General features: G+C 41.3%; 1 protein-coding gene and 2 long non-coding RNA genes across 3 annotated transcripts in view; all 3 read left to right on the plus strand.

Annotated features, from left to right (window-relative positions):
• The first annotated feature begins 6,312 nt into the window (after nucleotides 1–6,312).
• On the plus strand, nucleotides 6,313–8,073 carry LOC146246727 (uncharacterized). Its single transcript, XR_014732285.1, has 3 exons — nucleotides 6,313–6,401; nucleotides 7,063–7,125; nucleotides 7,995–8,073. It is a non-coding gene; the product is annotated as an uncharacterized LOC146246727 (long non-coding RNA).
• A 4,195-nt stretch (nucleotides 8,074–12,268) lies between these two features.
• On the plus strand, nucleotides 12,269–25,224 carry sall1a (spalt-like transcription factor 1a). The gene is made up of 3 exons (XM_084682795.1): nucleotides 12,269–13,100; nucleotides 18,987–22,420; nucleotides 23,538–25,224. The coding sequence occupies exons 1-3, from the start codon at nucleotides 13,028–13,030 to the stop codon at nucleotides 23,976–23,978; spliced, it is 3,948 nt and encodes a 1,315-aa protein (XP_084538921.1). The 5' UTR covers nucleotides 12,269–13,027; the 3' UTR covers nucleotides 23,979–25,224.
• A 168-nt stretch (nucleotides 25,225–25,392) lies between these two features.
• Nucleotides 25,393–26,676, plus strand: part of LOC146246729 (uncharacterized) — a 48,873-nt gene continuing 47,589 nt past the window's right edge. Inside the window, exon 1 of the long non-coding RNA XR_014732291.1 lies at nucleotides 25,393–25,758. This is a non-coding gene — a long non-coding RNA (uncharacterized LOC146246729). The remainder of the gene's footprint in view (nucleotides 25,759–26,676) is intronic.

Consider the following 26,676-nt stretch of genomic DNA (forward strand, 5'->3'; position numbering starts at 1 on the left):
TCCCTGTCAAATTTCTGACTTTTTTTAAACTGCTCCTGACAGCCGGAAGCATGTTTTCCATTTCCACATCCATCCGTTTGTCTGTCCATCCAACTGTTAGCACATATGCATCTGGCTGTCTGACAGGAGATGACAGCAGGCTACTATTACCTCATCCCATCCGCTACAGTCAGCCACCAGACACGTCCGCTCCCGTGGCATGTGGGGGATTTGATCATATAGTTACACATGTTCACATATGTCTGGGGGAATTAAGACGCATTAAGGCTGTAGGGGGACGATGTCTTATTTGGCCTCCCGGAATTTACGACCCCTGTCTGTCTATCCACGGCTCTGAACGCTTCACACTTAGGCTTATTTTATTTCTCACTGTGTTTCGTTGTAGTATGTCCCGATAAATCACCCAATGGCTCCTTGCACCCCCATTTTCCCCAGAAACTCACTTTCAGTCTAGCTTGTTTTAGTCCCCCCCTTTTTTAATGAGCATGACCAATTGGATATGTGCTATTGGCAACTGCAACGCTCCTCTCATAGAGCAAGCCATTGTGCATGAAACTAGCTGTAGACCGAAGGAGGGGATGGGTGGCTCAAGATTTTAAGTTTGCTGGTGACTAGTCTGTAAATATGTTTCACGTGGTTTTCTAACTGTCACACTGCAGTGGGTTGTATCTGTGTGTCACTCTTTACATCACATCTGGAGGTTATTACATACAGAACCCAACTGACAGGAAATGGCATAAGAACTATACACATTTTCGTAGCATATTTTACTTGACACTTTGCAAATCCAATTTGGAAATGAGGAAGAAATAATGCATGTATCCTGGCCCTAGCCTAGGACCATGCTCTGGTACTTGTAAATACATACATTTTGAAGGTGCCTCAATGAGGAAATATAGTTGTTTTGATTGGATAGTGGATAGGTGAATTCTATACAGCTATATAGGTTGTGCTGGACTTAAGAACTTTGTTGGCCTGGACAAAGACAGACACACACACACACACACACACACTCAAGCACACAAAAGACCAGCAAGTATACTGGGAACTTTCAGGAAACACAATTTCATGGACAACATTGCAGTATGAATGCATTCATCCTTCCTCCAGATGTATCTCTTTGAAGATAAAAGACCTGTAAATCTTAGGACAATGAAACAATGGATCAAACGACAGCTATTGCTATCAATATGTGCAGTCAAGAATACCAGAAGCTGTTATGGGTAATCCCTTTATCCACGTCTCAAGAAGCACCCCGACTTTTCTCAACTGAGTCTTGAAGTACCCGTGTTTTTCTGCCAAGCTGACCTGTTTTCTACCTCCTTTCAGGTTATTCTCCTGGAAAGCTGACCTCGTTGGATAGTTACTTTATTTACCCTAGGGCCATTGTATCCTTCAGTTCCTTACCAGAACAGACCGTGCAGACCTCCCTCTCAGTGGGTGATCGTGTCCCAATTATCCCCCTAAATCTCAGCGCAGGTATCCAAATGTCAAGCGTCCTCCTGTGTTATTCTGTTTCTTTGTGGCACGGCTCTGTGGTGTGGATGCGGTAATTAGTACCTGTGGGACGTGTTGATGATTGGGGGGGCTCAGGGGTAGACAGCCCTCCATTGCAGAACTACTGTTGCAACGCTCAAGCTAGGGGTTTCGGTGTGATCGGGCCTTGTATCAGCAGTGCTCAGGTATGGTGAGGAGAAGGGCATTCATTGGCACCAGGGCAGGTCTCTGTTTTCTCACAGCCTAGAGATGGAGACTTTATCCCCACGCTTGTTTTACAGATAAAATGAGTATTTCAGAAACTTCAAGTAGCCAATTACTGCAAATATGCTTCTAAAAAATAGTGAGTAGTAATTGAAAAGAAGTAATTTGCAAACAATGTATTTACTTTTACATATTGTAAAATGTGATAAAAAAAAAAAATGTAAATTATACCAGGTGGTGGAATATACCAAAACAAGGAAGCTTTGGAAACGACAGAAGATGTCTTAGTTCAAAGTCTCTGGCTGATTCCTTTCTATGCTAAAGCATTCTTAGATCGTTTTTTTCTCTATCCTCCTTTGTCACTTAAAGAATGCTTGGTGTCTGTGGATTAATTAAAGTCTAAACATTAAATATTGATTGATGCATTATCAGTACCTTGCAGTCGCTTCCTCTCAGATTGATTTCCACTGTGATTTATTGTCATATTTGCAGTAATTCCACTTGATAACAAAGAGAAATAGCTTGCAACCTCCGAACCCCCACCCCTTCCATTAGCCCACATTGACTGTCCTTCGCTCTGTCTTTTTATCTATTTTTCTTACTTTCTCTGTCTCTCTCTCTGTTCCCTTTCCTCCCATTTTCAGTATATCTCTCAGTCAACCTCAATCCATTAAGGACATGAGAATGTGTCTGCACAATTTCTCAGAAGCATTATCAGTTGAGCAATGATAATACCTTCTGAAGTTAATGTCTTTGGGATACACATTTTCACTAATCAAGCATCTACCAAGAAGGAAAAGACAGAACTTTTGTACATACAATATGCAGCCTTAGACAAAACCATGCCAACACAGGCAAAGTCCCTAGAAACAAAAATGTCCGGTGATTCCACACCTAACCACACCTCATTTATTGTATAATATCCATATTCTAATTTACTAGGCATATCTTGAGCCGCACACAATACTGAAGTTACAGGCATAATAGTTGATTCGATCATCTGCCGTTTGACAGGTCACATTTGTTTTCAGTTTTTTGTCAAAACCCCCTCCTCCGTCACACAAAGCATTTCCTTCTAATCCAATCAACAATTTTCTCTAAGATCCAGCAACTATTTCTGTACCTACAATACGTGGCAGATTAGGATTATCCTTTAATTTAAAAACTCATTCGATTCTGCTGACCCCATTCATTTTGTACTGTCCTAAACAAAAAAATGCTTTGTTTACGTTCACTTTGTATTTTTAGAGTGTCTACCTTAATTAACCTCTTATTTGTATTATTTGGACAATTGAATTTGCTTTATGGTAACCAAATTTAGTCACATTGAATTATGAGATGTATCCTAACTGTGTGTTATTTGTGTGGATGTGTGTGTGAGGGTGCGTGTGTGTGTGTGTTCTAGGTTTGAGAAAGGTGTCTCTCAGGGTGTTGCATTGCCTCCTAAATTAAATTATTCCTCATGAGAAGATTGTGTGGGAAAGAAGGTGTCGAACACCCTACGGCGAGCAATCAACAATAAGACTAGGATGGAAATTGTGTGTACGAGGATAGACCAGGTCAATGTCCCTGTACAATTTTACACAATTCTGGTTGGATTTATTTGATCTGACTGTCTTCAGAAACAGAGTTCTTAGTCACAGAGTCTCTTTTCACAGTAATTGGTGATAAATGAAGATAGCTTGTCCTTTGCTGTGCAACATCCATAATCAGTAATAACCAAAGGAAATTTGCCAAGTAACCCTAATTAGTAATGTAATATGTGCTTAACTACCGAAAGATTAGACTCCTTTGACCATATAAAGCATGTTCGTGTATATTCTACAAGCTTGTCTATTGTTTGGAAACAGCTAATTAAACTCAAATGTGCTAATTGTTCATTTGTATTTTTCCTATTTGCCTGTCAAGATAAAGCGCATCACGCTCATTCATCATGCAGTGTGTAGTTCATCTCTGTCAGAGAAGCATCGAGGCTCACTGTTCTCCTGAAGATGAAATGTTCTTTCTTTGCCATCAATCACACTGTAGGGGGAAACTGATGACACTGATCGGATGATCTCTAAAGAGTTCCCCAGTTTGGTGCGTGCATGTGTGTTTTTCGGTTTCTCTGGGACCATATCGTCCATAGTAGGCCTGCAGAACTTGGGTCAACATCAGTCTCAGTCCCAGATGAGCCCATACTTAGAATGGAAAGCATGTCCGGAGAAATTGATTGATGGGGGCCTCCCTAGACCCAGCTGAAAGACATCTTCCTCATCTGATCTGTTTCTTCTCATTGTTTTTTATTACTGCCTGTTTCCATGTTTGGCTGATCCTTAGACCAGGGACTATGGTAATGTTCAATCTCCATCTTGCAGGTATTTGGTCTATCTCTATTGTGATTTACCTGATGTTTACCTAGTAAAGGTACTCTGATGCTATCCCTACTCCCAGAGCAAGTCCCAGGCCATGAGGGGGGTCAATATACTCACAGCACTCTCTCACTGCAGAATACCCAAATCTCTTTCCTTGCATGGATTGGGTTCATCCTCTACCTATTGTCTTATTGATCACAAATGAAACACTGAACTGATCAATACTGTCTTAATGCGAGTTTGTTGTTCAATCACTTGCCATTTAAATCACCCGGATCACCATGACAAGATATCTGCTTTCTGTCATATATCGCACATGTCCCACCAATTTGCTCTGTCATTTTGGTTATAAGGCTGTAATTCACATAAATATCTCACGACTCTCACTTTGGCGGTCGTTCAGTACTGTGCCTTCATGGCGAAAAGGTTTTGGGAGTTTGTCGTCTTTTCTTTGTTATGCCGTCTACACCAGTCGAAGACAGGTACTTTGCTTTTGCCACTGATACTTATGGGGGCTATTCTTACATTTTAAACGAGGTTCCATGAATGTCACAAATGAAGCCAAAGTGCAGCCCCATTGATTAGGCAGGTCATTAAGATGTAAATGTGGCTGTGAGTGATCACACCTGCGATAATAGCAGTGTTCTGTGAACATCACCAGGGGTCTGGCTGCCGCACAGCATGCTGCCTTATCAATGTTTGGAGTGAGAACTAAGTATAGGCTCCACGGCTCAGCACATGCTGCTTGCTACCGTTCCACTGTGAAGACAAGATAGAATAAGGCTGCAAGTTATAACTAATTATTGCAAATTGGCTATATGCCTTTAGCGGCAGCCTTTGTTGAAACTGATAAATGCTTCTCCGATAAGCCACCTGGTTGAATAAAGGATGAATGGAAGAAATCACAGTAGCTAGCTTGTACTAGTGAATGTAAGCTTGTTCTTTGTATACTAACTGGAATTATAGTTTTGATTGTGATCAAGATATATTTGTCAAATTATTTCATGACATTTCTGAAAATAACTAATTTTGTTTATATTGAAGATATCAAAGAATCATTTAACCAATTCATGTTGTTAAATTGGGAATATTTCAGACTTTTCCATATCATTTTACATCAGCCTGAGCCTGTTTTCCGGCACCACAAAGCAAGCGCAAGACCGAAACTTGAGTGGCAGTGGGGCCCTAGGTACCCACTGGCAGTGCCTGCCGCCTGGGCACTCTCACAGTCTTGTTAACCGTTTAGCTCCAGTGGCAGGCTGTGACCGACGGGGGGCCAGGATGGCACATCCTGGGATATGTTTGTCAGGAGATGTCCCTCCCCCTGGCGTGTTTACACTCATGGGGGCCACACTTGGCTGTTACCGGGGGGTGGAGGTGGGGAGCCGGGGGCAGCATCCTTGTGAAAGCCAGGGCTCTTTCAGTGAATATTAACGAGAGAGTCGAGCTATCTGGACAAAACCAAGCTGAGTTTGGAGTGTTCCAGCGCATAATAGGCCCAGCTCTTTCACTGCACACCCAAGGCATTCTGGAAAAATGGGGGGGGGGGATGCTGAATGGGAGAGGAAGTAATAAAAAAAAGCAAACTTCTTTGAAAAGAGACCTGTATGTGTGCATGTGTGTAGATGCATACATTTTGCAATTCTGAGAAAGTGTTTTAAAACAGATATAATAGCCACACTACCTAAGCAGTTGAGCTTATCTGACATCTTTGGGATAGAGAGAAACAAAAATAAAGTAGCAACAAAGTGGCAGTGACATCATCAAATAGAGACGGGTGAATCACTGGTCTCATGAAAAAGTAAGGGGAGCCATGCTGTGCTCTTGCCAGGCACCCTGAGGGGAATAGAAAGCAGCAGCTCCCCCAAGCCAAGAGCGCGGAGGTGAGTCAGACTAAAAGGGCAGTGGAGTTCGATGAGAGAGTCGAACTGCTGCTCTGTCTGACACACTCCCTAAATGAGTTGAGTTGAGAGAGCGAGAGAGAGAGAGAGAGAGAGAGAGAGAGAGAGAGAGAGAGAGAGAGAGAGAGAGAGCGAGAGCGAGAGAGAGAGAGAGAGAGAGAGAGAGAGCGAGAGAGAAAGAGAGAGAGAAAGAAAGAGAGAGAGAGAGAGCGAGAGAGAAAGAGAGAGAAAGAGAGAGAGAGAGGGCACCGCCATTCCTCCTTTGAATAAACTCTACCCCCAAGGTAGGGTGCTAGTCACTTGGGAAGTGTGTTTTTCTCAGGACTCCACATCCGACAAGTCTGGTTAATAAGTACTACATGACACATTCACCCACTGGCCAAACAATGTGAGGTGAATACCCTTTCTCTCTAATTTCACAGAGCCTAATAAGGCGCTAGACGTGGTGAGTAATAAAATAGTCTATTTCATTCTACATTCTAATGAAAACATATTTCCCTAGATCTGTTTCTATGGGATGATCTGGAAGATAGTTGTTATTGTGCTCCAGAAGTTTCCTGGTTGTTTATGTTTTACAGTGTGGTCCCTGTGAACTAAATAACACAGACAGACTTTTGTGAGAGGACCTCACATCATGCTGCAAGTCCTCACTTTTCTTTCCAGACAGTGGCGACTTCTAACCGCCGAAACCTCAGCTCAGTCTAATGTGTGTTTGTGCTTGTTTTAAAGAACAATTAAGTATGGAAAGGCGTTGTATTTAACACTGTTTTCTTTATGAGAGAAGAGGGAAAACATGAATGGGATAGGGAACATCTTGAAATAGTCATTTGATGTATCTCATGCAATTTTGGCTTGGTTATTAGGATCATTAAGAGCACCTAGTGTACACCCAAGTACAGTTAATTGGTATCATTATGGCCAAAGGGATGAAAAAATACTCCTCAAGTCACAATTAAACTTTACCACAATAGCCAACAAATAACAGCACCTCCATGATGCATATAAGAAGAATCAGACAGTCACAGAAAAAACTGTCTGTGATGACAACATTATAAATACACAAAATGTCTTATTGTAAGTACTGAGGGCTATATCATCCATTCCAGGTAAAGTCAGCCCCCCAGCCAACCCTGTCTCTCCCACCAGACAGACGGGGGTCCTGGAACTGGGTATGTGTAGCCATTCTTCCATCCTCCCCTATCCTTCTCTACTGGCTCCAGGCAAGTCAGGGACAAGCGGGAGATCAATAGCCTCCGTTTGCCCACAGCAGCTCCATTTCTCAGCCGGGACACTGATGCTAACTATCAATAGCAATAAGGGGCTGTCTGAGACAGAGTTAAAGCGCTGGCCAACCAGCACGGCTGTCTGGCGCAGGCTGATAAACATCTTGTGTCCAGGATCGCTACAAATAAACCACTTGATATGTTTGAACTTTGCAGGGTTATTTATTGCAAGGAGGTATGGCTTATGTGAACCCCAGTGTGCTTGGTTGTGTTACCTACATGCGCGTCCTGTCGTGTTGCTGTTGTATCACTCATTCTGGCTGTTGTGTTGGATCAGACGCAATCGTATGTGTGCATGTCTAACGTTGATGAGCGTCTGTGGAAATGGATTGATGATTTGAAGTGTAAGTTTGAGTTTTTCTTCCAGGTCCTTAAAAATACATAAACAGAGCTTTCTTGGTGATGCCTTTAATTTCTACAAGATGTCTCCAATGTTTGTCCTTCCCCTAACTCCCAGTCTTAGTGATGTGTGTCTGTGTAATTCAGCTCCATTCAGTGAAACATCTAACAATCTCAGCATCTCTTCTTCCAAATATCATTTGTCAAAGTCATATGAAAGCAGTATCTGGTTGGGGAGAATATGATGAGCCCAAAACCAAGCCTTAGTGGTATTCAGTGCCATGGTGGTTCTCATTATTTCAGCTCAAGCGAGAGTGTTTAATCAGATACAATCAAGTGAATTTGTATCATAACTATGGGAGTATTTGATGATTGCATTTCTGGTAATGTCTATGCATGTGTGTTTCTATTTGCAGAAAACCCTTCTCTCATGGTGGCTGATTTGACGCAATGAGAAACAGATATTAAAGTCCACTTTATATTGAGTCTCTGAACAATAAAATAACTTTGCAAACGTAAAAAAAATAATTCTAAATGGCTTTTACATTTTAAATTGATATGTACAATATCAATTATTTTTCAGTGATTTAATATTAGGTGTTTACTTGGCAAATGTTGAACAATACTTTTTTCATTCAGTATCAGGGTCAGTGTTCCATATTTTAACACAATGAATGAAAACAGTGATACAAAATGCAAACTGTATTAAAAAAAATAAACATATATTGTCCCAGATATTATACATAATAAACAGATATTCAGATATTATACATAATATCTGAATACTATCTCAATATCTGAAATATTATATATGAATCACTTCTCACTTGGCCTTCGTTTTAATAATAAAACAAAAGGTGTTTACAATAAAAAACCACTTTGAAATCACAAGCTCTCACTCCCCCAGGCCTACTCTGCCACAGTTGTCATGGTTGTCAGTGTAAGACATCCTATTGGCTCTGTTCTTTATCCTGTGCCTCAGTCATGGTGAGTGTCTGTGAGAGTCTTGGTCAGCGACTTAGTTATCTGCCCACAGCTCAGCACTTGTATCTGGATAACAGCTTACCTCAAAACAAAAAAACGAGAGAAAACAGAGAGAGCAAAGGTACCTGTGGGGGTTGGAGACTAGTGACCTCCTGTGTCTATTTGGCACTTTTTAATGTTTTGTTGTTTTCCTTCAAACAAGGCATGTTGAAAGGAGAAGCTGTAATTCCAGCTAAGATAATGTAAAAACAAATGTAGGCTATTGATATCGAGTGACGCTGGGGGAAGTTGTCAGGGGGCACAATAGAGAGACACACTCTCTGGGACGAGTGTAGAAGGCCTGTTAGAGGACAATAGAAGAGGTCTGATCTCTTAATTAATGGAGACCATTCTCTGCTTGGTGCAGGTACTGAATTTTAATGCTGGTGATTTTTCAAAGGGATTCCTGCCAAATAGAATCGTGCTACTGCAGATGTTTAGGGGGATCTTTTTGTTTTAGAAGTCCAGTCATTTTAAATTCAACTATACTCTACAGCTGTTCCAGCCAGCGCCTATGATACTTTTTGAGAGTATTATTAAATGCTTTGCAGAAGGGACTTTTCTATAAACTAAGCAAACTTGTATGTCACTTTAACAATATAAAAAAAACAACACTCTTCCTTTTGTCAAATTATCATTTTTGATCATTTGAAATTACACCAGGCCTTGATACATGTGCAGGCTACTTTTAAATGTGTTGATTTAATGCACAAAAATGAATTAGTTTGTGTCTTTAAATCTTAGGCTGGCCACCGTGCAATCCTTTTAATCAAGTCTTTTAATCCGCTGACAACGTCTGCAAAGACTTCATGAGTGAGGACATCACTGTTATTCATGTCGATTCTGATTGCAATGAAATGGCTTAACATAAGCAGTCTATACCGAGCCATTGATTTTATCATGATCAAACAATATAGCCTACTTTAATTCAATCTAGGTCTTTGATTTATTTTGTAAAAGTTCGCCATATCTTCTTCACGAAATGTAACCTTTTTTTCAAAAGGAAAATGATTTCTTTAGATGTTAATTTGACATCGCTGTGATTCGTGTATTACACAAATTAATCTAGATTAAATTAATCTGGATTTAAAAATAGTCGCCTAGATAGTCGCCTACCCACAAACTGCTATCATGTAAATCATGGCGATAAAAAGATTAGTGACTACAATGCAGGGTAGGTTAATGTGTGTGTATTCGGAGGAACATCCTTGTCTCATATAACTCACACATGTTTCTATTTTTATGACATTAATTAACTCAAAATGTCCTCATTCATATTTCAAGATCCATATTTCAAGTCCCGTTCTCCCGATAGTGCAAATGAACTAGCTGCAATTCTTTTGGAATTGTCTTTAGAAACGTTGGAAGCATTGGCTACATGTTGAATGGATGTTATACAAAATACCTCTCTATACTGTATGGGGCATGGATATACTCACAAAGGTGATCTAACTCAGGTCTCGCAGTTGCCCATAATGTTTATGCTATTCAATTATGCGGTCAAACGTTCTGTGTTTCTGAGCAATGATCAATGATCGGACGTCAGTGATAATAGTGACTGATGACCCCACGCAGCTCCCTCGCTTATGTGCTCCGTATTGATTATGCGCGAGCTTGTGAGCGTGCGCAAGATGCAGCTTCTGTCACTTTCCTCACAGCAAGAATCTTATCTATCAAAATAACTAAACACACAGAGAAACAGATACTACCATCTGTTTACAATTACGATTACGTTTGCTTAGGTTTTTAGTTCTAATTATTCAAATATTTCATTATTCACCCCAAATTCCTTTAAATTGTTGCTCCAATTTGACAATAAAGATCTGAAAATGTGTGCCCTCATTAAACTTAATCTCACATTGGAGGATATTTGTATTTCACAACTTTCAGTTACTTACACCACTGTCTTGTGTTAGATATAATATTTGTATCCATTAAAACGTGGACAGTTCGTTCTACCCATGACTGTCTGACCGTCTGGAGTGAATCTCATTTAAAATGTCTCTCGCTGGGCTGGGCTGCAAATCACCCTGTTTACAATCTCACACCAACACTCACATCAATTAACTGACCATTGATTTTCCCGCCCGGGACATTACAATATTGCAGACCTTTTCGCTCGTCCTTTTAGATTCATCACGGATATGATTTTCAACCATTTCCAGCTAATGACCCCATATTGCAGGAAGACACATACGTCTTTAACTGCTGTTGTGACTTTTTGTCCCCATTTGTGTTTAATTGAAAACTGTACAGTTTGTGGTACAGTTACAGAATGTTGCCTCAAATGACACTGCCAAATCATTATTTTACACAATTATTAGAAAAGCATAATACTTCAATTGGTATTTAAATAAGAGTTTGCATTATTGATGCTCTGCATTGATACATCAGTTTCACCCCAAATGAAGTATTTCATGTATTTGTCCTGTCAGAAATAAATAAATATATATATATATATATATATATATATATATATATATATATATATATATATATATATATATATATATATATATATTTGGTCATTAATAAGTAAATACTAGTCGTCCTAAAAGATAGCTGACACTAGAAAGGGCTAGATCCATCTAGCCTGCAGCTGCTCTTTAAATATTCAGTGAAAAATAATGGCATCCTAGACATCACCTATAGTAACATTATTATCTTCATTTCTCAAAATCACCCCGACTGATAGCTTCGTTTATCTTTTCCACGTAATAAATCTACTAGACGCAGCGCACAGCTGAAGCTCCTATGGGATATCTTGCTCCTTGAAACATTCCCAAGGATGAAGATCCACTCTTTCATCCTCTAAAGACTTATTATCCATAGATATATAAGATCCCAAATTGTGATTTTTTTTTTATTTTTAGGCTATTTTTCATTTATGATGGGAACGTTTTCATATTATTCTTATTCTTAGTAGCCTATTCTTATGAGACACTCTCTTGCCGTGTCTGCAGACAACCGAATTAGATTATTTTGTTAACAAAATGCGCCATAAATGACCAGAATGAATAACAATAATTGTTTCGTATGTGCCTTTCAACAATACTTAGTGACATTAACGAGTTTCGGTGCCTATCTGTAAGAGAACATATTTTTTCGCGGAAAAAGTTTTTATGAAAACGAGTATTTCTGATAAGCATCGTATGAAAACAACTTACTGTGTTAATTGTCTCTACCATAAGAACACGTTCTTTAAGCAGATTAAAATACCTATTTATGTAGAGTACGTTAAAGTCAGTTGTTCACCGGCTAACTACGAGACATTCAGAACAGAACTATACGCACTTTACTTTACCGTCCGTTTGCTCACACTCTGGCGCTCAGCCTCGCGCGCCGCCTCTGTGTGTGTTTGTGTGTGTACGTGTGTGTGTGTGAGAGAGAGTGTGTGTGCGTCTGTGTGTGTGTGAGAGAGAGAGAGAGAGAAAGAGAGAGAGAGAGAGAGATATAGAGAGAGAGAGAGAGAGAGAGAGAGAGAGAGAGAGAGAGAGAGAGTGAGAGAGAGAGAGAGAGGCAAGGAGAGAGAGAGAGATTACACCTCCAAACGCCTATGATAGAATAGCCCAGTGACCAATCACATCATAGATGGGCAGGGCTCAAAATTTCTCACAGTCCTACATGGGCCCTTAAAGTTTGTTTGTTCGCGGAATGCAGTGTGTGATGAAAACGTGTCAGTAACCTTGTTCGGTAATAATCAAATTAATCTGATCTGGATATTTAATACATATTGTGGACTTCCGAAACTCTGACAGTGCCATTACGCACGAAGCTCCTTTTCTCGAACACCGATTTTTTTGCGCTGCTGGCTTGCTTGAAGCTTTAACGAGTATCGGTGTTCAACATACAAGATGTGAATTTCAACGATCCTCATGCAAATCTAAAAGGAGGCTATGCAGAGCAACAGCGACCCGAGTTGTGGAAAGATAGTCTACTTGTGTAAATAGTTCGACTCCACCGTGAAAGCCTCTTCAGTTTGACTTTATATTAAACTGATCGGCTTGATTGCTACTTGATCAATAGGAAAGATACGGTTCTATGCATGGACTCAAGACTGACATTCCAGTAGTAGCCGAGATAAGCTTTAGGTGGCTACCAGCTGGTTGCTAAGAAGGGTTAAATTGTATCTAAAGGGAGTTTGGAAACCCAGCCTTTCTTCCACACGGATCAACTCATTGGGTGGGAGCTGAGAGAGAGACAAGAGTCCCCAGCAAATCAGGAGCTAATTGATTAAAGAGACTTCATTTGAATAGGGGGCTGGCGAGGTGCCAATCGCCTTTCAAAGAACCACCGTATGATTAATCGCATAGCATTATTGATAATCATAACAGGGCACATGCGCGGTGGATGGGCTCGATTTCCGTAATTTTGAGCTGATTTTTTAGTATTTTTTTATTCTTTCCTGGCTGATGTGTGAGCCAGCATGTCGCGGAGGAAACAAGCGAAGCCGCAACATTTCCAATCGGACCCTCATCTGGCCTTATCCGAACACAATGGTAAGTCCGAGCCTCGAGCGAATATGACCGTCCTCTCTTTATCAACCATGCTTTTCAAAGAAGAGGAGCGTTATCTCCTTTAAAGGCAACTTATATTAACCTACTATAACTTACTTTTCTACGTAAGATGCGTATGAAAAACTGTTCTATTTGTGATTTAGTTGTGAAATGTGACTTACAGATCTATATCAATTTGCAATATACACTCTCTTGTGGTTTGGCTATATTAGGCAATGACTATGGTCAAACTTTTTGTCCTGATTGTTTATAGTCAGACCAGGCTACTACGATGACATAAGAAACATTTGCCATCATTTCTACCACTAAAAAGGGAAAGGCTACGATTTAGGTTTAAGTTCCACAATAGCCTATATTGTCAATAGGCTGATATAGTAGTCTAGTGACTATATATTTTCGTAATCACTGTTGAAAACGTCTAATGTGGTAGGCTAGAAAGTTGGAGAATGTTATTATAATCGTTATTTGAACGCTTCGACGCATTCCCGAAACGCTCTGGCTGGCAAGTTTCTTACAACAACTACCCAAGTTTTCTCAATTGCTTTTCTTATCAATCCACTCCACCGTTTCTACAAGATGCCTATGGCGTCAAACCTTTTGTAATACCCTTTCTCAGGTTTTAAAAGTGCTAGTTCTAAAGTTTCTTTTTCTGAGTTATGATCTTTCATCGCCTATACAGTATAATTGTTTTGTAGATATTTGCGTCGACGTATTTAACGTTGAAACAAAGCAAATTCTTCTTATGTGAAAACTTACTTGGCAACGAACCGGATTTTGAACTATAAATTTGTCAAAATGCTCAAACTGTAATAGCCCAATAGTGAACAAAAACTAACCAAAAAAGTCAGCACATAATGTTACTTACTGACATCGTTCAGAGTGTGCTTAACTGATAGAAGCTTAATAATTTAATATAGGCTATTTATTTGGTCTTAAACCCAGATATGTCATTGGCTGAAACTAAAACCTTTCCGAAACTGTCTAATTGTTTCTTGCATGCGCGCGTGCACGCACTCGAGCTTTACCCCCTTCTCCCGATACACACAGTCACACACACAAACAGGCGCGCGTGCGCGTGCGCACACACACACACTCACACACACACACTGCAGAGCAGATTGGTTTGTTTCCAAGAAAATAAAGTTATTTCACTATAATGTATTTGAATATTGGCCAATTAATTATTGAACTAACCCCTTACCCTGTTGAGACAGAACACACCATTTACTTGTGCTTTGAATAAATGATTATAATATGACAAGCATTTTCGGAAATGTACTTAATGGAAACCAGTTTCGGTCTTTTGTCATCGTTTGGAGATGGTCGTCTTAACAGTGAAAGGAATATTTATGTCTGTTTGTGGACCAGACATTAGGCCTACGTTTCCTGATCATTTGAATAAACTTTTGACGTTTAGCGACATTTTCAACAAACCACCATCATATAGCCTTCAGCTTTAAAGCCATGTAACATATTAAAATCCTCAATGTCTGTCCTCGGCGTTTCATTGTAAATTGGATTCAAAAGTGGTCTATAGGCCTACTCGCAGAGCTCTTTCACGCATCCCGTTTTCTTAAAATGAGCGATTAGATTTTTGCTATATTCCTATATTCAAAACGTAAAAACGCGCTTGTCCATTGCCTAACGAAGCAAACGGGTAATTCAAATGATCAAACAAGTGAGTGAAAACGATCCTACATGTGGGCCTATGTGTGGCATTTTGCATTAGGTTTCTCCACTTTTTATTGTGATAAAGGCCCCGTAAGTTTTATTAAAACAATTTGTGTATGAGTGAGAGGAGAAAGTACCATGTTTATACCCGACAGATTATTTAATTAATGTCAACATTTTGTTTTCTATTGTTTTACACATTAAGTCCTAAAATATATTTGACCCATGTTCATGTAAAATATTGACCGTGCCTGATTTGGTTTAAAATTGTTCACTGCACATCTAGGAAGTTGATGTTTTCAACATGCTGAATACTCTGGTCCTCCTAAAACACATTCTGCCGGTTTGAGAAGGCCTGTGCACTCCGAAAAAACGTTCATAGGAAACATGCAGTTGGTAAATTTGCGTGATTTTATTGAAACAATATTGGATCAATCCAAAAGTTCGTCAACACCAAGTTACAACTCGCTTCGCTTCACTGCATTTCCCCCTCAAATTGAAAAAAGTGGTGAATAGTAACTTGTGTCACTCCATGTCAGCGGACTGCTACCTATTGACTTGCACCAGAACGCTTCTCCTGTTGCAGAGCTTAAACTGCAATACATTTAATTATACTGTAGGTCAGAGACGTAATAGTTGTATGTCTCTAGCCTATGTAATTGGTTGATCAGTCTTCGATGTGTACTCATAAGAGAGGTCCTGTGTGGATAGTCCTCAGGAGGTTTATTTTTGGAACATATTGAAATAAAAATAGAGAGGCATTTGCAGTGTTTGAGGGCTGTGTATGGCAGTTGGTGCTGGGTAGTGAGACTGTCAGTGCCCAGGCTTTGTCTCTCCTGGTGGTGAGTGCAAGGTGGTACGTTGAGCTGTTTTAACCTTTGCCAGCGTCCCTCTGTGCAAGGGTGATGAGAGTTCAGGGCACAGTGTGTTCTCCTGTACCTCGTCATTGACCCCGGTGATCAGAGCCACAGGCGGCCTAGCAGGGACCCTGCACTTTATTTGAGTGTGTGTGGGGGGGTTTATCAATGTGGCCGCCATCCCCTTTCAACCCTCTAGTGTGGCCCCCCTAGAGGGAGATTGGCAGGGCGGCCCCCTTTGCACTGTTGTACCCAGCAAACAAGAGAGATTCAGTTACTTGTCATTTTGCCAATGTTTATATAGTGGAGGTCTAGATGTTGCCTGAAGGACTTGCTTGCTTTTTCACTCCCTCCCCTTAAGCTTATACATGTCACCAGGGCAGAGACGCTAAGTCTCCAGTCTTGTTCTGGAAACGGCAGCTTTAGTGGAACCCCATCTAGTGTTCAGTGGGATGTTTCCTCAGAGTCCTGCTTTTGAGGACTGGAGAGGAGGTGAACTCACACAGAGACCCTCCTGAAGTCACAAGTGTCAAGAGGTTCCGAGCGGTCCTGCAAAGCAACGTAGGAACTCCAAGCTCTCTGTAAACTTTTCTGCTAATCTTTGCTTCTGTCTTGCATACTCACACTGCTTTCTATCTTTTTTTCTGGCTCTGTAATAAGGTGTGTTTGTCTATTTTATGGGCCTTCGATGTGTTTCTACCTAGCAAAAAGTTTGCTGAGGCACTACTCTCACCCAGAATTAATATTTCAATGTTTGTTTTTTTTTGTGTTTTTTTTCCAAGTTCAGCATTTGTCGTTTTGAGATCATTAGTTAGCATCTGCCTCCTCTGTGTGATTAAATCATTAGACATTTCATTTATTTTTCAAGTCATGAAGATATATCCGTGCTATTTCATTTTAAAGTACAAATCCAATGTAGAAAATAATGTGAGGAGCACATGTGATAGAGTTGTGTGTTGTAGGGTGTACAGGTTAGAAAAAATAATAAGCTTTATGGGTGACTTGACTTTTCCAAAATTTGTTATATCATAATGAAGTGGTAAAGAAGGAATGGTGTGAAATACATCACATAAAATTTTATCAAATGTCATGGGGGATAAGTAACACTTTTCATATTTAAATAGCCACGTTATTCCTCTGACAGTCTGTAATTATAACTGATATGTGGTTTAATCTAAAAGCATCAAACAGTTCAGGCAGACACTCTATATAATTTAGGAAAGCATTTAAGACATTGAGGGAGGAAAGTGTTTGACCAGTGCTAGTATTTCTTTTTACTATTTGAACTGATTTATAAAATATTTGTTTATTTTTATTTTGACTTATTCAGGGCAATATGTATGGCAGTTTAAGTCAAAGGGTACACATTGTTTTAGTAGCTAATATTAGTAACTTTAATATTGCAACATCATGTCTTAAAGTTTGTTATTATTCTCCCTTATGTTTGAGAGTAAAACACTTTATTTTGAGTTTGAAATACAGTTGACTTTACGCTCATCTTTGGTCACTTTAGTATTTGATTACTTCAGCAATGCATGCGGGGCATTGTGTTGTGATGTATTACCTCCCTCAAAATACACTCTAGTTTGTCTACACGATCATTCGAGACAGAGCAAGACAGTGTTCATTTAACCTAAACATTTCTCACAATGTAAATCAAACACATTTCTCATTACCAACGCTTTACTGGGGGTCCGGTTAATATAAAAAGTTATCATTAAAGTTAAGTCTTCGCGTTTGCATGGTTTTGGCGGTGTGAGGCTAGGGTTTACTGTCATGGCAACTTTGCGTTATCTGATGTCCAAGAGCACAGAAACATTGAGGGAGATAATCCCTGAATTAAACAGGATCTGCTTTGAGTAGGCCAAGATGAGCAGGCCAGGCTGTGCCGACGATCCCACTGCTCCCATGCTGCGTGAACAATGGGAAGCCATCCTGTCGCTCTGTGGGGCAGAGTTGCACTCCTCTGGGTTTCATTTGCAAATGAATCCTTGGCCCTGATGAAAATGTAGAGGGCCAGTGCCACAATGAAAGGGATTCATAGAGAATTGCAATTTGTAAATCAACTTGTATGTTAAACAGCAAGAATTTGGTGTGACAAAGGGAAAGAGAATGAGAAAAGTCTGGAGCACAGCAGTGGCCGAAGAGGGCAGGGGTGTAGCCTCGCCTTTTGCTTTTCACTGTTCCTGTTTTTATTAAAATTAAAAACCAAAACCAGTTTCTATGCACATTTTAAAGATGAGATTAAATGTATTCTGCTTTCTAATTCTAATTTTGGTGGGAAACTTGTTTTCTGGGCTTGTGTTTTGTTTTTTGTGTGGCTTTTTTTTGTGTGGCTTGTTGCTTGATGTTGTATTGTTGTTGAAACTTTTCATAGTTCCTATTCAAAATACTTTCTGGATTATATAAAATATTAACATTTTAAGTAGAAAACATTTACTGACAAATAACGATTGAACATTTAAACATGTATTTTGTAGTGTTAACTCATACACATATACATTGTATAAATATTATCCTTCTGTAGTTTTGGTAGGGACACTATAGATCAAGAGTAAATGAAATCAGTAGTCATATTTAAATTAATACAATCTTTAGTTCAATCTTAATTTGTTTTATATACCTTGTGTTTGTCATGAAGCTATAAAGAAAATACAAATAATTTTAGCATGTCTTGGTTGTCCCTGTGTTGTGTCCGAATGTGGAGAACAATGTGGATGCCAAAGGCTGTGGTCACGTAAGACCCTGATAGCAGCCTGACTGGATACAAATTAGTTTAGTGACAGGGATAACCTGTCCAAGATGGCTGTAGTTGGTTGAAAATGAGCTAAGTTGACAGTAAATTGAAAGTCTAATAAGACCTTCAAATGGTTGATTTGCGCTTAGTGGACAAGTAGACATTCAGGAGTATGAAATATTGGAAATCAATGCTTCTCTATGAAATTTCATTAAGCTCCAATGTCCTCAGTCCAGGGTATTCTATATTTTGATGGATTATCTGATAACAATGATTACCTCTTGTTGGATTGATGAAACCCAGATGTGCACCTTCAAAGATCACTTTTAAGCAATATTTGAGCAGTACTATTGATTTAGTTTCTTGCCTCATCCTGTCTCTAATGCTGCCACTCTAAAGGGGTCTTTTTCTCGTTTTGTAGGTTTATTGTTACTTTCTGATGGTTGTATTTGTGAACACATCAAGGGGATAAGTGTAAAACTGATTAATTTGAGATTAACAACAAAGGCATTTGAATAGATAAAGCTGCTTCTTCGGCTGCAAAACATTTCTAATCACTAATCCTCTGTCACTCCCCCCCTCCTCCCCCACCTTGTTTTTCAGGGGACACAGAGCCGTGCTCAGAAGACCCCCCCTGTAAGGAGTCAGATGCCCACGTCTGTAGCAGATGTTGCGCTGAGTTCTTTGAACTATCAGATCTTGAACAACACCAGAAGAATTGCACTAAGAATCAATTAGTTCTGATAGTGAATGAAAATCCCGCCTCTCCCTCCGGAACCTTCTCGCCTGGCTCCCCTCCCAATAATCCTGATGAGCAGATGAATGATACGATTAATAACACTGATCAAGCTGAGTGCAGCGACCTTTTGGAGCAAAACACTCTCGACAAAGAAGAATCTATGGACGTGGACGTATCTGGGATCACCAATGGTCAAGAAGATGGAAACAGTCATGTGGAGGGTGGCAGTCCTATAAACACAGGCAGTGGAAGCTCTGGACCCACAATGGGCACTTCTGCCATCTCTGCCCCTCTACCTCAGCTTGGAAACCTAACTGAACTGGGAAACTTCTCCATGATCAACAGCAACGTCATCATTGAAAACTTGCAGAGCACCAAAGTGGCTGTGGCTCAGTTTTCCCAGGAGACGCGCCCATCTGGACCAGCAGGACCGAGGGTGGCTGTGCCAGCCCTGATGGAGCAGCTACTGGCCCTCCAACAACAACAGATCCACCAACTGCAGCTCATTGAACAGATCCGCCACCAGATATTGCTCCTGGCTTCTCAGTCCCCAGAAATGCAGGTGCCCCCCAGCTCTACTCCAGGCAAGTTGGGACCCTCTGCCAGTCCACTGACCACACTAAGCTCCCATCTCTCCCAGCAGCTGGCTGCAGCCGCAGGCCTAGCACAGAGCCTTGCTAGTCAGTCAGCCAGCATCAGCAGCCTGAAGCAGCTGGCTGCAGCGGCGCAGCTACCTCAGCCCAACCCCAGCAGCAGTGAATCATCTCATAGCATTAGCACACTGGGACCGTCAGCAGTCAATGCCCAGTCATCTGACAAGAGGCCAGGCCACACGGGCAGCCTCCACTCTCAATTCACCAACTCTTCACTAGCTAAGTCATCCACACCAGCCTTTGGGATAGGTAGCCTGTTGAACTCTGCAACAAATCCACTTCTACCTCAGCCCCCAACTGGCAACCCACCATTCTCCAACTCTCTGCCCAGTGTTGGTACCACAGTGGAGGACCTTAACTCTCTAGCTGCCCTCGCCCAGAGGAAAGGCAAGCCCCCAAATGTCACTTCATTTGAAACCAAGAGCAACTCAGAGGAGGCTTTCTTCAAGCATAAGTGCAGGTTTTGTGCCAAGGTGTTTGGGAGTGACAGTGCCTTGCAGATCCACCTGCGTTCTCACACTGGTGAGAGGCCGTATAAGTGTAACATCTGTGGGAACCGCTTCTCCACCCGTGGCAACCTAAAGGTCCATTTCCAACGTCATAAAGAGAAGTATCCACACATTCAAATGAACCCATACCCTGTTCCAGAGCATTTAGATAATATTCCGACCAGCACTGGCATTCCATATGGCATGTCAATGCCACCTGAGAAACCTGTTACCAGCTGGCTAGACAGCAAACCGGTACTGTCCACTCTGCCGTCGTCAGTAGGCATGCTCCTCCCACCCACCATGCCCAACCTGCCGTCTTTCATCAAAAAAGAGGATCATTCTGTAGCTGTAACCAGCCCCCCAAGCTCAGCTAAGAGTGACTCAGGTACCGCCGAGCTGTCAATGAAAATCAACGATGGCGTGTCTGAAGAAGGTGAAGGAGCAACCCTGCCTACCTCAAACGGGAAAACTGAAGAGGGCAGCCTCTCCTCGAGCTTTTTGAAACATGTGAGCTCTGCCTCTGACAGCAATGCTGAGTATACAACATCTAACAGCCCTCCCATGATGACCAACCCTCTCATGCCCCTCATGTCCGAGCAGTTTAGGGCTAAGTTCCCCTTTGGGGGCCTCCTAGATCCCCTCCAGGGCTCAGAGACCTCCAAGCTGCAGCAGCTCGTGGAAAACATTGACAGGAAAGTGACAGACCCTAACGAATGTGTCATCTGTCACCGAATACTCAGCTGCCAGAGCGCTCTGAAAATGCATTACCGCACTCACACTGGAGAGAGGCCTTTCAAATGCAAAGTGTGTGGTCGAGCTTTCACCACGAAGGGAAACCTCAAGACTCACTACAGCGTCCACCGGGCCATGCCGCCACTAAGGGTCCAGCACTCTTGTCCCATCTGCCAGAAAAAGTTCACCAATGCGGTGGTTCTTCAGCAACACATCCGAATGCACATGGGTGGACAGATCCCCAACACCCCACTGCCGGACAGCTACCCTGAGTCCATGGGCTCTGACACAGGGTCATTCGATGAGAGAAACTTTGATGACCTGGACAATTTTTCTGATGACGACGACATGGAAGGGATGGAGGGGTTGGAGGACGGCCCAGATAGCAGCGTTCCAGACACCCCCAGATCGGCTGACGCCCATCAGGACAGTCTCGGTAACTCTCCCACACCACATGACACATATGGCCAGGATGGACAGGAGAACAACACCCAACAAAACTCCCAAATGAATGCCCATCAACGGCTGATGGAGGAGCTCCATGCCAGTAGAATGAAGGCCATGGGGAATGGCTTGATGGAAGGGGATTGCTTCACCAACGATGACTCTTCCATGGGGGGGGACAACGAGAGCCAAAGTGTTGGAAGTCCAGCTGTTTCTGAATCTACCTCTTCCATGCAGGCACCATCTCCCACCAGCGGGCAGCCACATCAACGAAAATCCCCCAGCTTAGATGAGAGAAACCATAGGGCCATGTCCCTGGAGCAGATCAGTGCGAACCTCATGCACTCGCACCCCTCCAGCATCGGAGCGTTGGATCTTACATCGGTCAACCCTTCTAAGGATCCCCTGGGCATGCTGTTCCCCTTCCGTGAGCGCAGCACCTTCAAGAACACAGCCTGTGACATCTGTGGGAAGACGTTTGCTTGTCAGAGTGCCTTGGACATTCACTACAGAAGCCATACCAAAGAGAGACCGTTCATTTGCACAGCCTGTAACCGGGGCTTCTCCACCAAGGGAAACCTCAAGCAACACATGCTCACCCACCAGATGAGAGACCTACCCTCCCAGCTCTTTGAGCCTTCAAACACCAGCCTGTCCTCCAGCCCCACCCCCTCCCTGCTCTCCATGGGCTCCTTATCCTCCATGATAAAGTCAGAGGTCAACGGCTTTCTCCATGGCCTCCACCAAGATTGCAAGGACAGCATGCCTCCTGGCTTGGTCACATCTTCGGCCTCTACATCTCCTGTGCTCTCAGCTGCCCCACCTCGTAGGACACCCAAGCAGCACTACTGCAACACCTGTGGGAAGACGTTCTCCTCCTCCAGTGCATTGCAGATCCATGAGAGGACCCACACTGGAGAGAAGCCTTTTGCTTGTACCATCTGTGGCCGAGCTTTCACCACCAAAGGAAATCTCAAGGTACTTATAAATTGTTTGCACTGCGTGTATGCGTGTGAACAAAGAGAAAGCCTCAAAACCATTGTAAAGTTAGTCTTCAATTTTGAGCTGCAAATTTGTGTCAGTGACACTAAGAGTTGGTAATTTTGATGAAAGAAACAGTTTACTGAGAAAAGGGTACCTTGGCGGAAAGGTTGAATCACCCCATTAATATGATTATTGGGTAGAAACCTGAGAATGTGATCAGCAGAGCACAGCTGGGAATGGTTCAGTTAACAGCATTAACTACAGTTACCAGAGGCAACCATCCTCAGCTGCAGCAGAGTCTGTAGTTTTCCAGACGTTATCCTGTGAAAAACGTACTGTTGCCTTTGATCATTAGGAAAAAGGCCCTGCTCAGAGATAAACAGGAACTGGAGGGCTTTATGTGGACAAATGGAATCACACCACTTGTCTGAGATGCAAATACAACATGTTATATTTCGGAAGGCCTGTGAACCAAATATTTAACAATAGTATAACAAATCAGCACTTTTAGTTAAAAGTGTACTTTATAGTGTGATCTGTACAATTTATTTTGGTTTGTGGGAATAAGCTGGTTTTACAGTATTTTATTGTCCACATACAAATATGCAATATGTATATAATGTGTTGTCTTTCTACTAACAAAACTTACCATAATGCAGAAAATACATTCCTATTTCTCTAGCCTGAATTAGTTTACTTCAAATGTAGCTCAGACTATTTCTATATCCTTCCATTGGTTTAAATAATTCGATAAAATTGTGAAGATCTTTTACAGGCTATTGTGGAAAACTAACATTCTAGCAAAGGGCAAAGCAGAGGTGAATGTCAGGTGTAATACAGGCCAGGTAAATGAAAGTGGACAGAGCAATTTGAGCCAAGGCACAGGGGTTCTCTGGTGACATGTATATATCATTCCTGCCAAAATTAGATGCTTGCACCATGCCTTTAGCTCTCACAACACAAGCACCTTTACTACAACTCCCAGGGTGCAAAACTATTTTATTATTTTCCTTTTTTCCATTGCATCATCTCTTATGTGATGCCGTTGAGGCCAAGTTTGTAAACATTGCTAATTTTCGGCTCTTTTTCTTCCTCTTGTGTTTGTGTTCAGGTTCACATGGGCACACACATGTGGAACAGCGCCCCTGCCAGACGTGGCCGCAGGCTCTCTGTCGACGGCCCCATGGCCTTCCTGGGCACCAATCCCATCAAATTCCCTGAAATCTTCCAGAAGGACATGGCGTCGAGGGCAGGAAACGGAGACCCATCCAGTTTCTGGAACCAGTACGCAGCAGCCTTCTCCAACGGCCTGGCAATGAAGACCAATGAGATCTCTGTCATACAGAATGGAGGCCTCCCTTCCCTGTCTGGCAGTCTGGGGAACGGCGGCAGCTCGCCTGTGGGAGGCCTCACAGGCAGCCTGGACAGGATGCACAGTACAGAACCCAATGCCGCTCTGGCTGGCCTGGAGAAAATGGCCAACACAGAGAATGGGACCCACTTCCGATTCACACGTTTTATGGAGGACAACAAAGAGATTGCTACCAACTAGAATGTTTCTCCTTAATCAGACAGACAGACCATCTCACATACACACATATTGTACATGCATACATATTTAGACACACACACACACACACACAGGGAAGAGAACAAGACAAAGACAAAGACTGTACTGCTTTGGCTTGCCATTGAAACTTTACGGACACAAGTGTGAAGACAACTTGCTTTTTTGTACAATGTACAACCTGTTATAGTTTTAAGGAGCTTATTTATTAGTGATTATAACCTTGCTCGGAACCAAGTGGAAGCATTAACAGTTAGTTTCATTTTCTGTTCTTCAGCCAGAATGAGTATGTATGAGTGCTTAAAATGTGCTTTTAAATTTAGCATATCTGGGTAGATAACTTTACCTTGGCATTAAGTTATTTTCTGTGTATAGGTATAACAAAACTGTTGATGTTCATGTGATGCATTAGATCTGTAATAAACAAAACAGAATGGCTGTAAATAGTGTACACTGATCTATAATAGATGGTCTAACAGCTGTGTATTAATGTTCCCCGAGAAAAAAAAAAAAAGAAAAAAAGAATTTTCAGGCAAGGGACTACAATATGAAAATATAAAAGCCCCTCTTTTATCAACCCCAATTTAACTTTATTTAAGGAAAAAAAACATACAACTGCTGCATTTCAAGTGTTACTTCTAAGAGTTAATCTGTTTTGTTTCTGTTGTTCAATGTAGTGTAGGCTTCCTTTTACTTTTCTTTGACTTTCATAGTTCCTTTTTCCTTCATCTTTCTCGTTTCGTTTTTCTTTTTTTTCTTTTGGTATAAAGTCTACAACAGACAGTTGTTAGGGGAGGATCGTCATTCTGAGAAGCCCACATCCTGGTTTGAACTGAGAAAGCTAATCGAATGGGTGTGATTCTCCTGTAGGCTAATTCCTCCGCTGGATTTCCACATTGCTGCTATGTTCTAGCATCCTCGTTGACATCAAGTGCAAATATGTGTTGAAGCGTCTGTAAATAATGTCAGATGGGGAACTACAAATTCCATCACAACAAAAATGTACATATAGCTCACAAGACAAAGTCCATCTTGGCCAGGGGACAAAGGATAGTGTTTTTATAAATATATATATATGGGTTTGACAAACCTTCGGACTGTTACATGCACTTTCTTGGAAAGTTGGAAGATCTTTATGGGTCCAGTTTCTCTACACTTTAATACTTACTAACAACTAAGATACTGTAATTCTTTACTCTAATAATCAAATACATCAGTTTTCCAAAAGAAACATTGTGTGTGTTTTTGTGTATTTATTCTCTCTTTTTTCTCATTTGTGTGTAGGCCTAGGCAATTTATTTTCAAATTCAATGATGGATTAGCCCAAATGACTTATTTTATTATTTTATTCATGTGTCGCTTTAAACATGAAAAGTGGTTAAACTATGGTTTTGTTAAAATTATGTTTGCTGATTGAGGAAAGGCTTGTGGCCATATTAAATAGCCTGACAGCTCACAACTGACACTAGCCTATATTTTATGTAGGCTAATTATTTAGCGGAATCAACCGGAAGTAAATTGACAACTTCTGACTTGTGTTGATCGTCCATGAAAAATAGCATAGCAGAATACGCATTTTCTAAGTTCATCATTCCTGCTGTTGTCAGTCTTCTGAATCGTTAATTAACAATCGACCGGCCAGAAGTCCTCTGTCTTCCGGGAGGTTGATGGGAAGGATTTAGAAGACTCGTCAATCTGGGTTACTCACCCTGTCATTCATTGTAAATTTTAATCCATGTGTCACCAAACTACAAGTAAACGAATGGTAAGAAAATTAGGCTTCTCTTTTACGCTGGCCAACATGAATCTAGCATAGGCCTACGGTTTGCAGTGTGGTTCCAGGCTAGTAGGCTATATTATTAATTTAATTGAAAACACATTTTAAAATTAAGCCTATGAACTCATGCACGTAAACGCATAGCCTACTAATGTTTAGTAAATCAATTTGGTAAAATATCACACAAAATATCATACAAAATAGGTCTCAGCCTTTTCTAACTGCCACACAAAACAATAGCAAAAACTGTGAGACAACCAACCAGTGTGAAGACAGCTGAAAAAATGGTTGATCGATTTAGAGGAATTTTGTTTCATTAAATTCAGTTATATTTTCCCTTTTTATTTCAACAGCTGCATTTAATTTACCACACCATTGCACATCCTGCAATACAGGATCTGTTCATTTGAGCCCCGCATCCTTTTCCACGCTCGCTCTCTTCCCCTCCTCCTTGTATTTTATAGCTGGCTAAATTCCACAATATTTACAAGATCTCGATACTAAATGATCCTTGCAAAGGGCTTTGGGACCAACATGAAGACAACCCCGCCCAGTGCCGGTTTTTCCTTTGACTGTCACATCTGGCCCCTCGAGCTTTGTTTGCACAGCGCATCAGCTTCCGGATTCTTTTATTACAGAGTTGAATACCTGACTCCATCCACTGTTTATTGACTTAAAGAAAGACAAAAATGCTCTGATCTTATAACAACGTGATTTAATTATCAATTTGTCTTAGGTCTACTTCGTCGTGCTTTGTATGTTTTATTTTGACATTTTAAATAATATTGCGGTTGTCCACTCCATGCACGCACATCTTGTCACAGTATTCAAGTGTCAATAGCTGCAATGAAAAATCATAACGCGCTCAGTTATTTTTTGTATGACGATAGGCGATAGCCCAAGCCA

Source organism: Hypomesus nipponensis, chromosome 19 (genome assembly GCF_054491055.1).
Source record: "Hypomesus nipponensis isolate SF chromosome 19, ASM5449105v1, whole genome shotgun sequence".
In the NCBI taxonomy this organism is placed as follows: Eukaryota; Metazoa; Chordata; class Actinopteri; order Osmeriformes; family Osmeridae; genus Hypomesus; species Hypomesus nipponensis.

What these genes read in the sequence shown, in the direction of transcription:
- sall1a (XM_084682795.1), top strand. Translation starts at nt 13,028, where the DNA reads ATGTCGCGGAGGAAACAAGCGAAGCCGCAACATTTCCAATCGGACCCT. An exon ending in GGCCTTATCCGAACACAATG is followed by an intron (nt 13,101 to 18,986) that starts GTAAGTCCGAGC and finishes CTTGTTTTTCAG; the next exon opens with GGGACACAGAGCCGTGCTCA. An exon ending in CCACCAAAGGAAATCTCAAG is followed by an intron (nt 22,421 to 23,537) that starts GTACTTATAAAT and finishes GTTTGTGTTCAG; the next exon opens with GTTCACATGGGCACACACAT.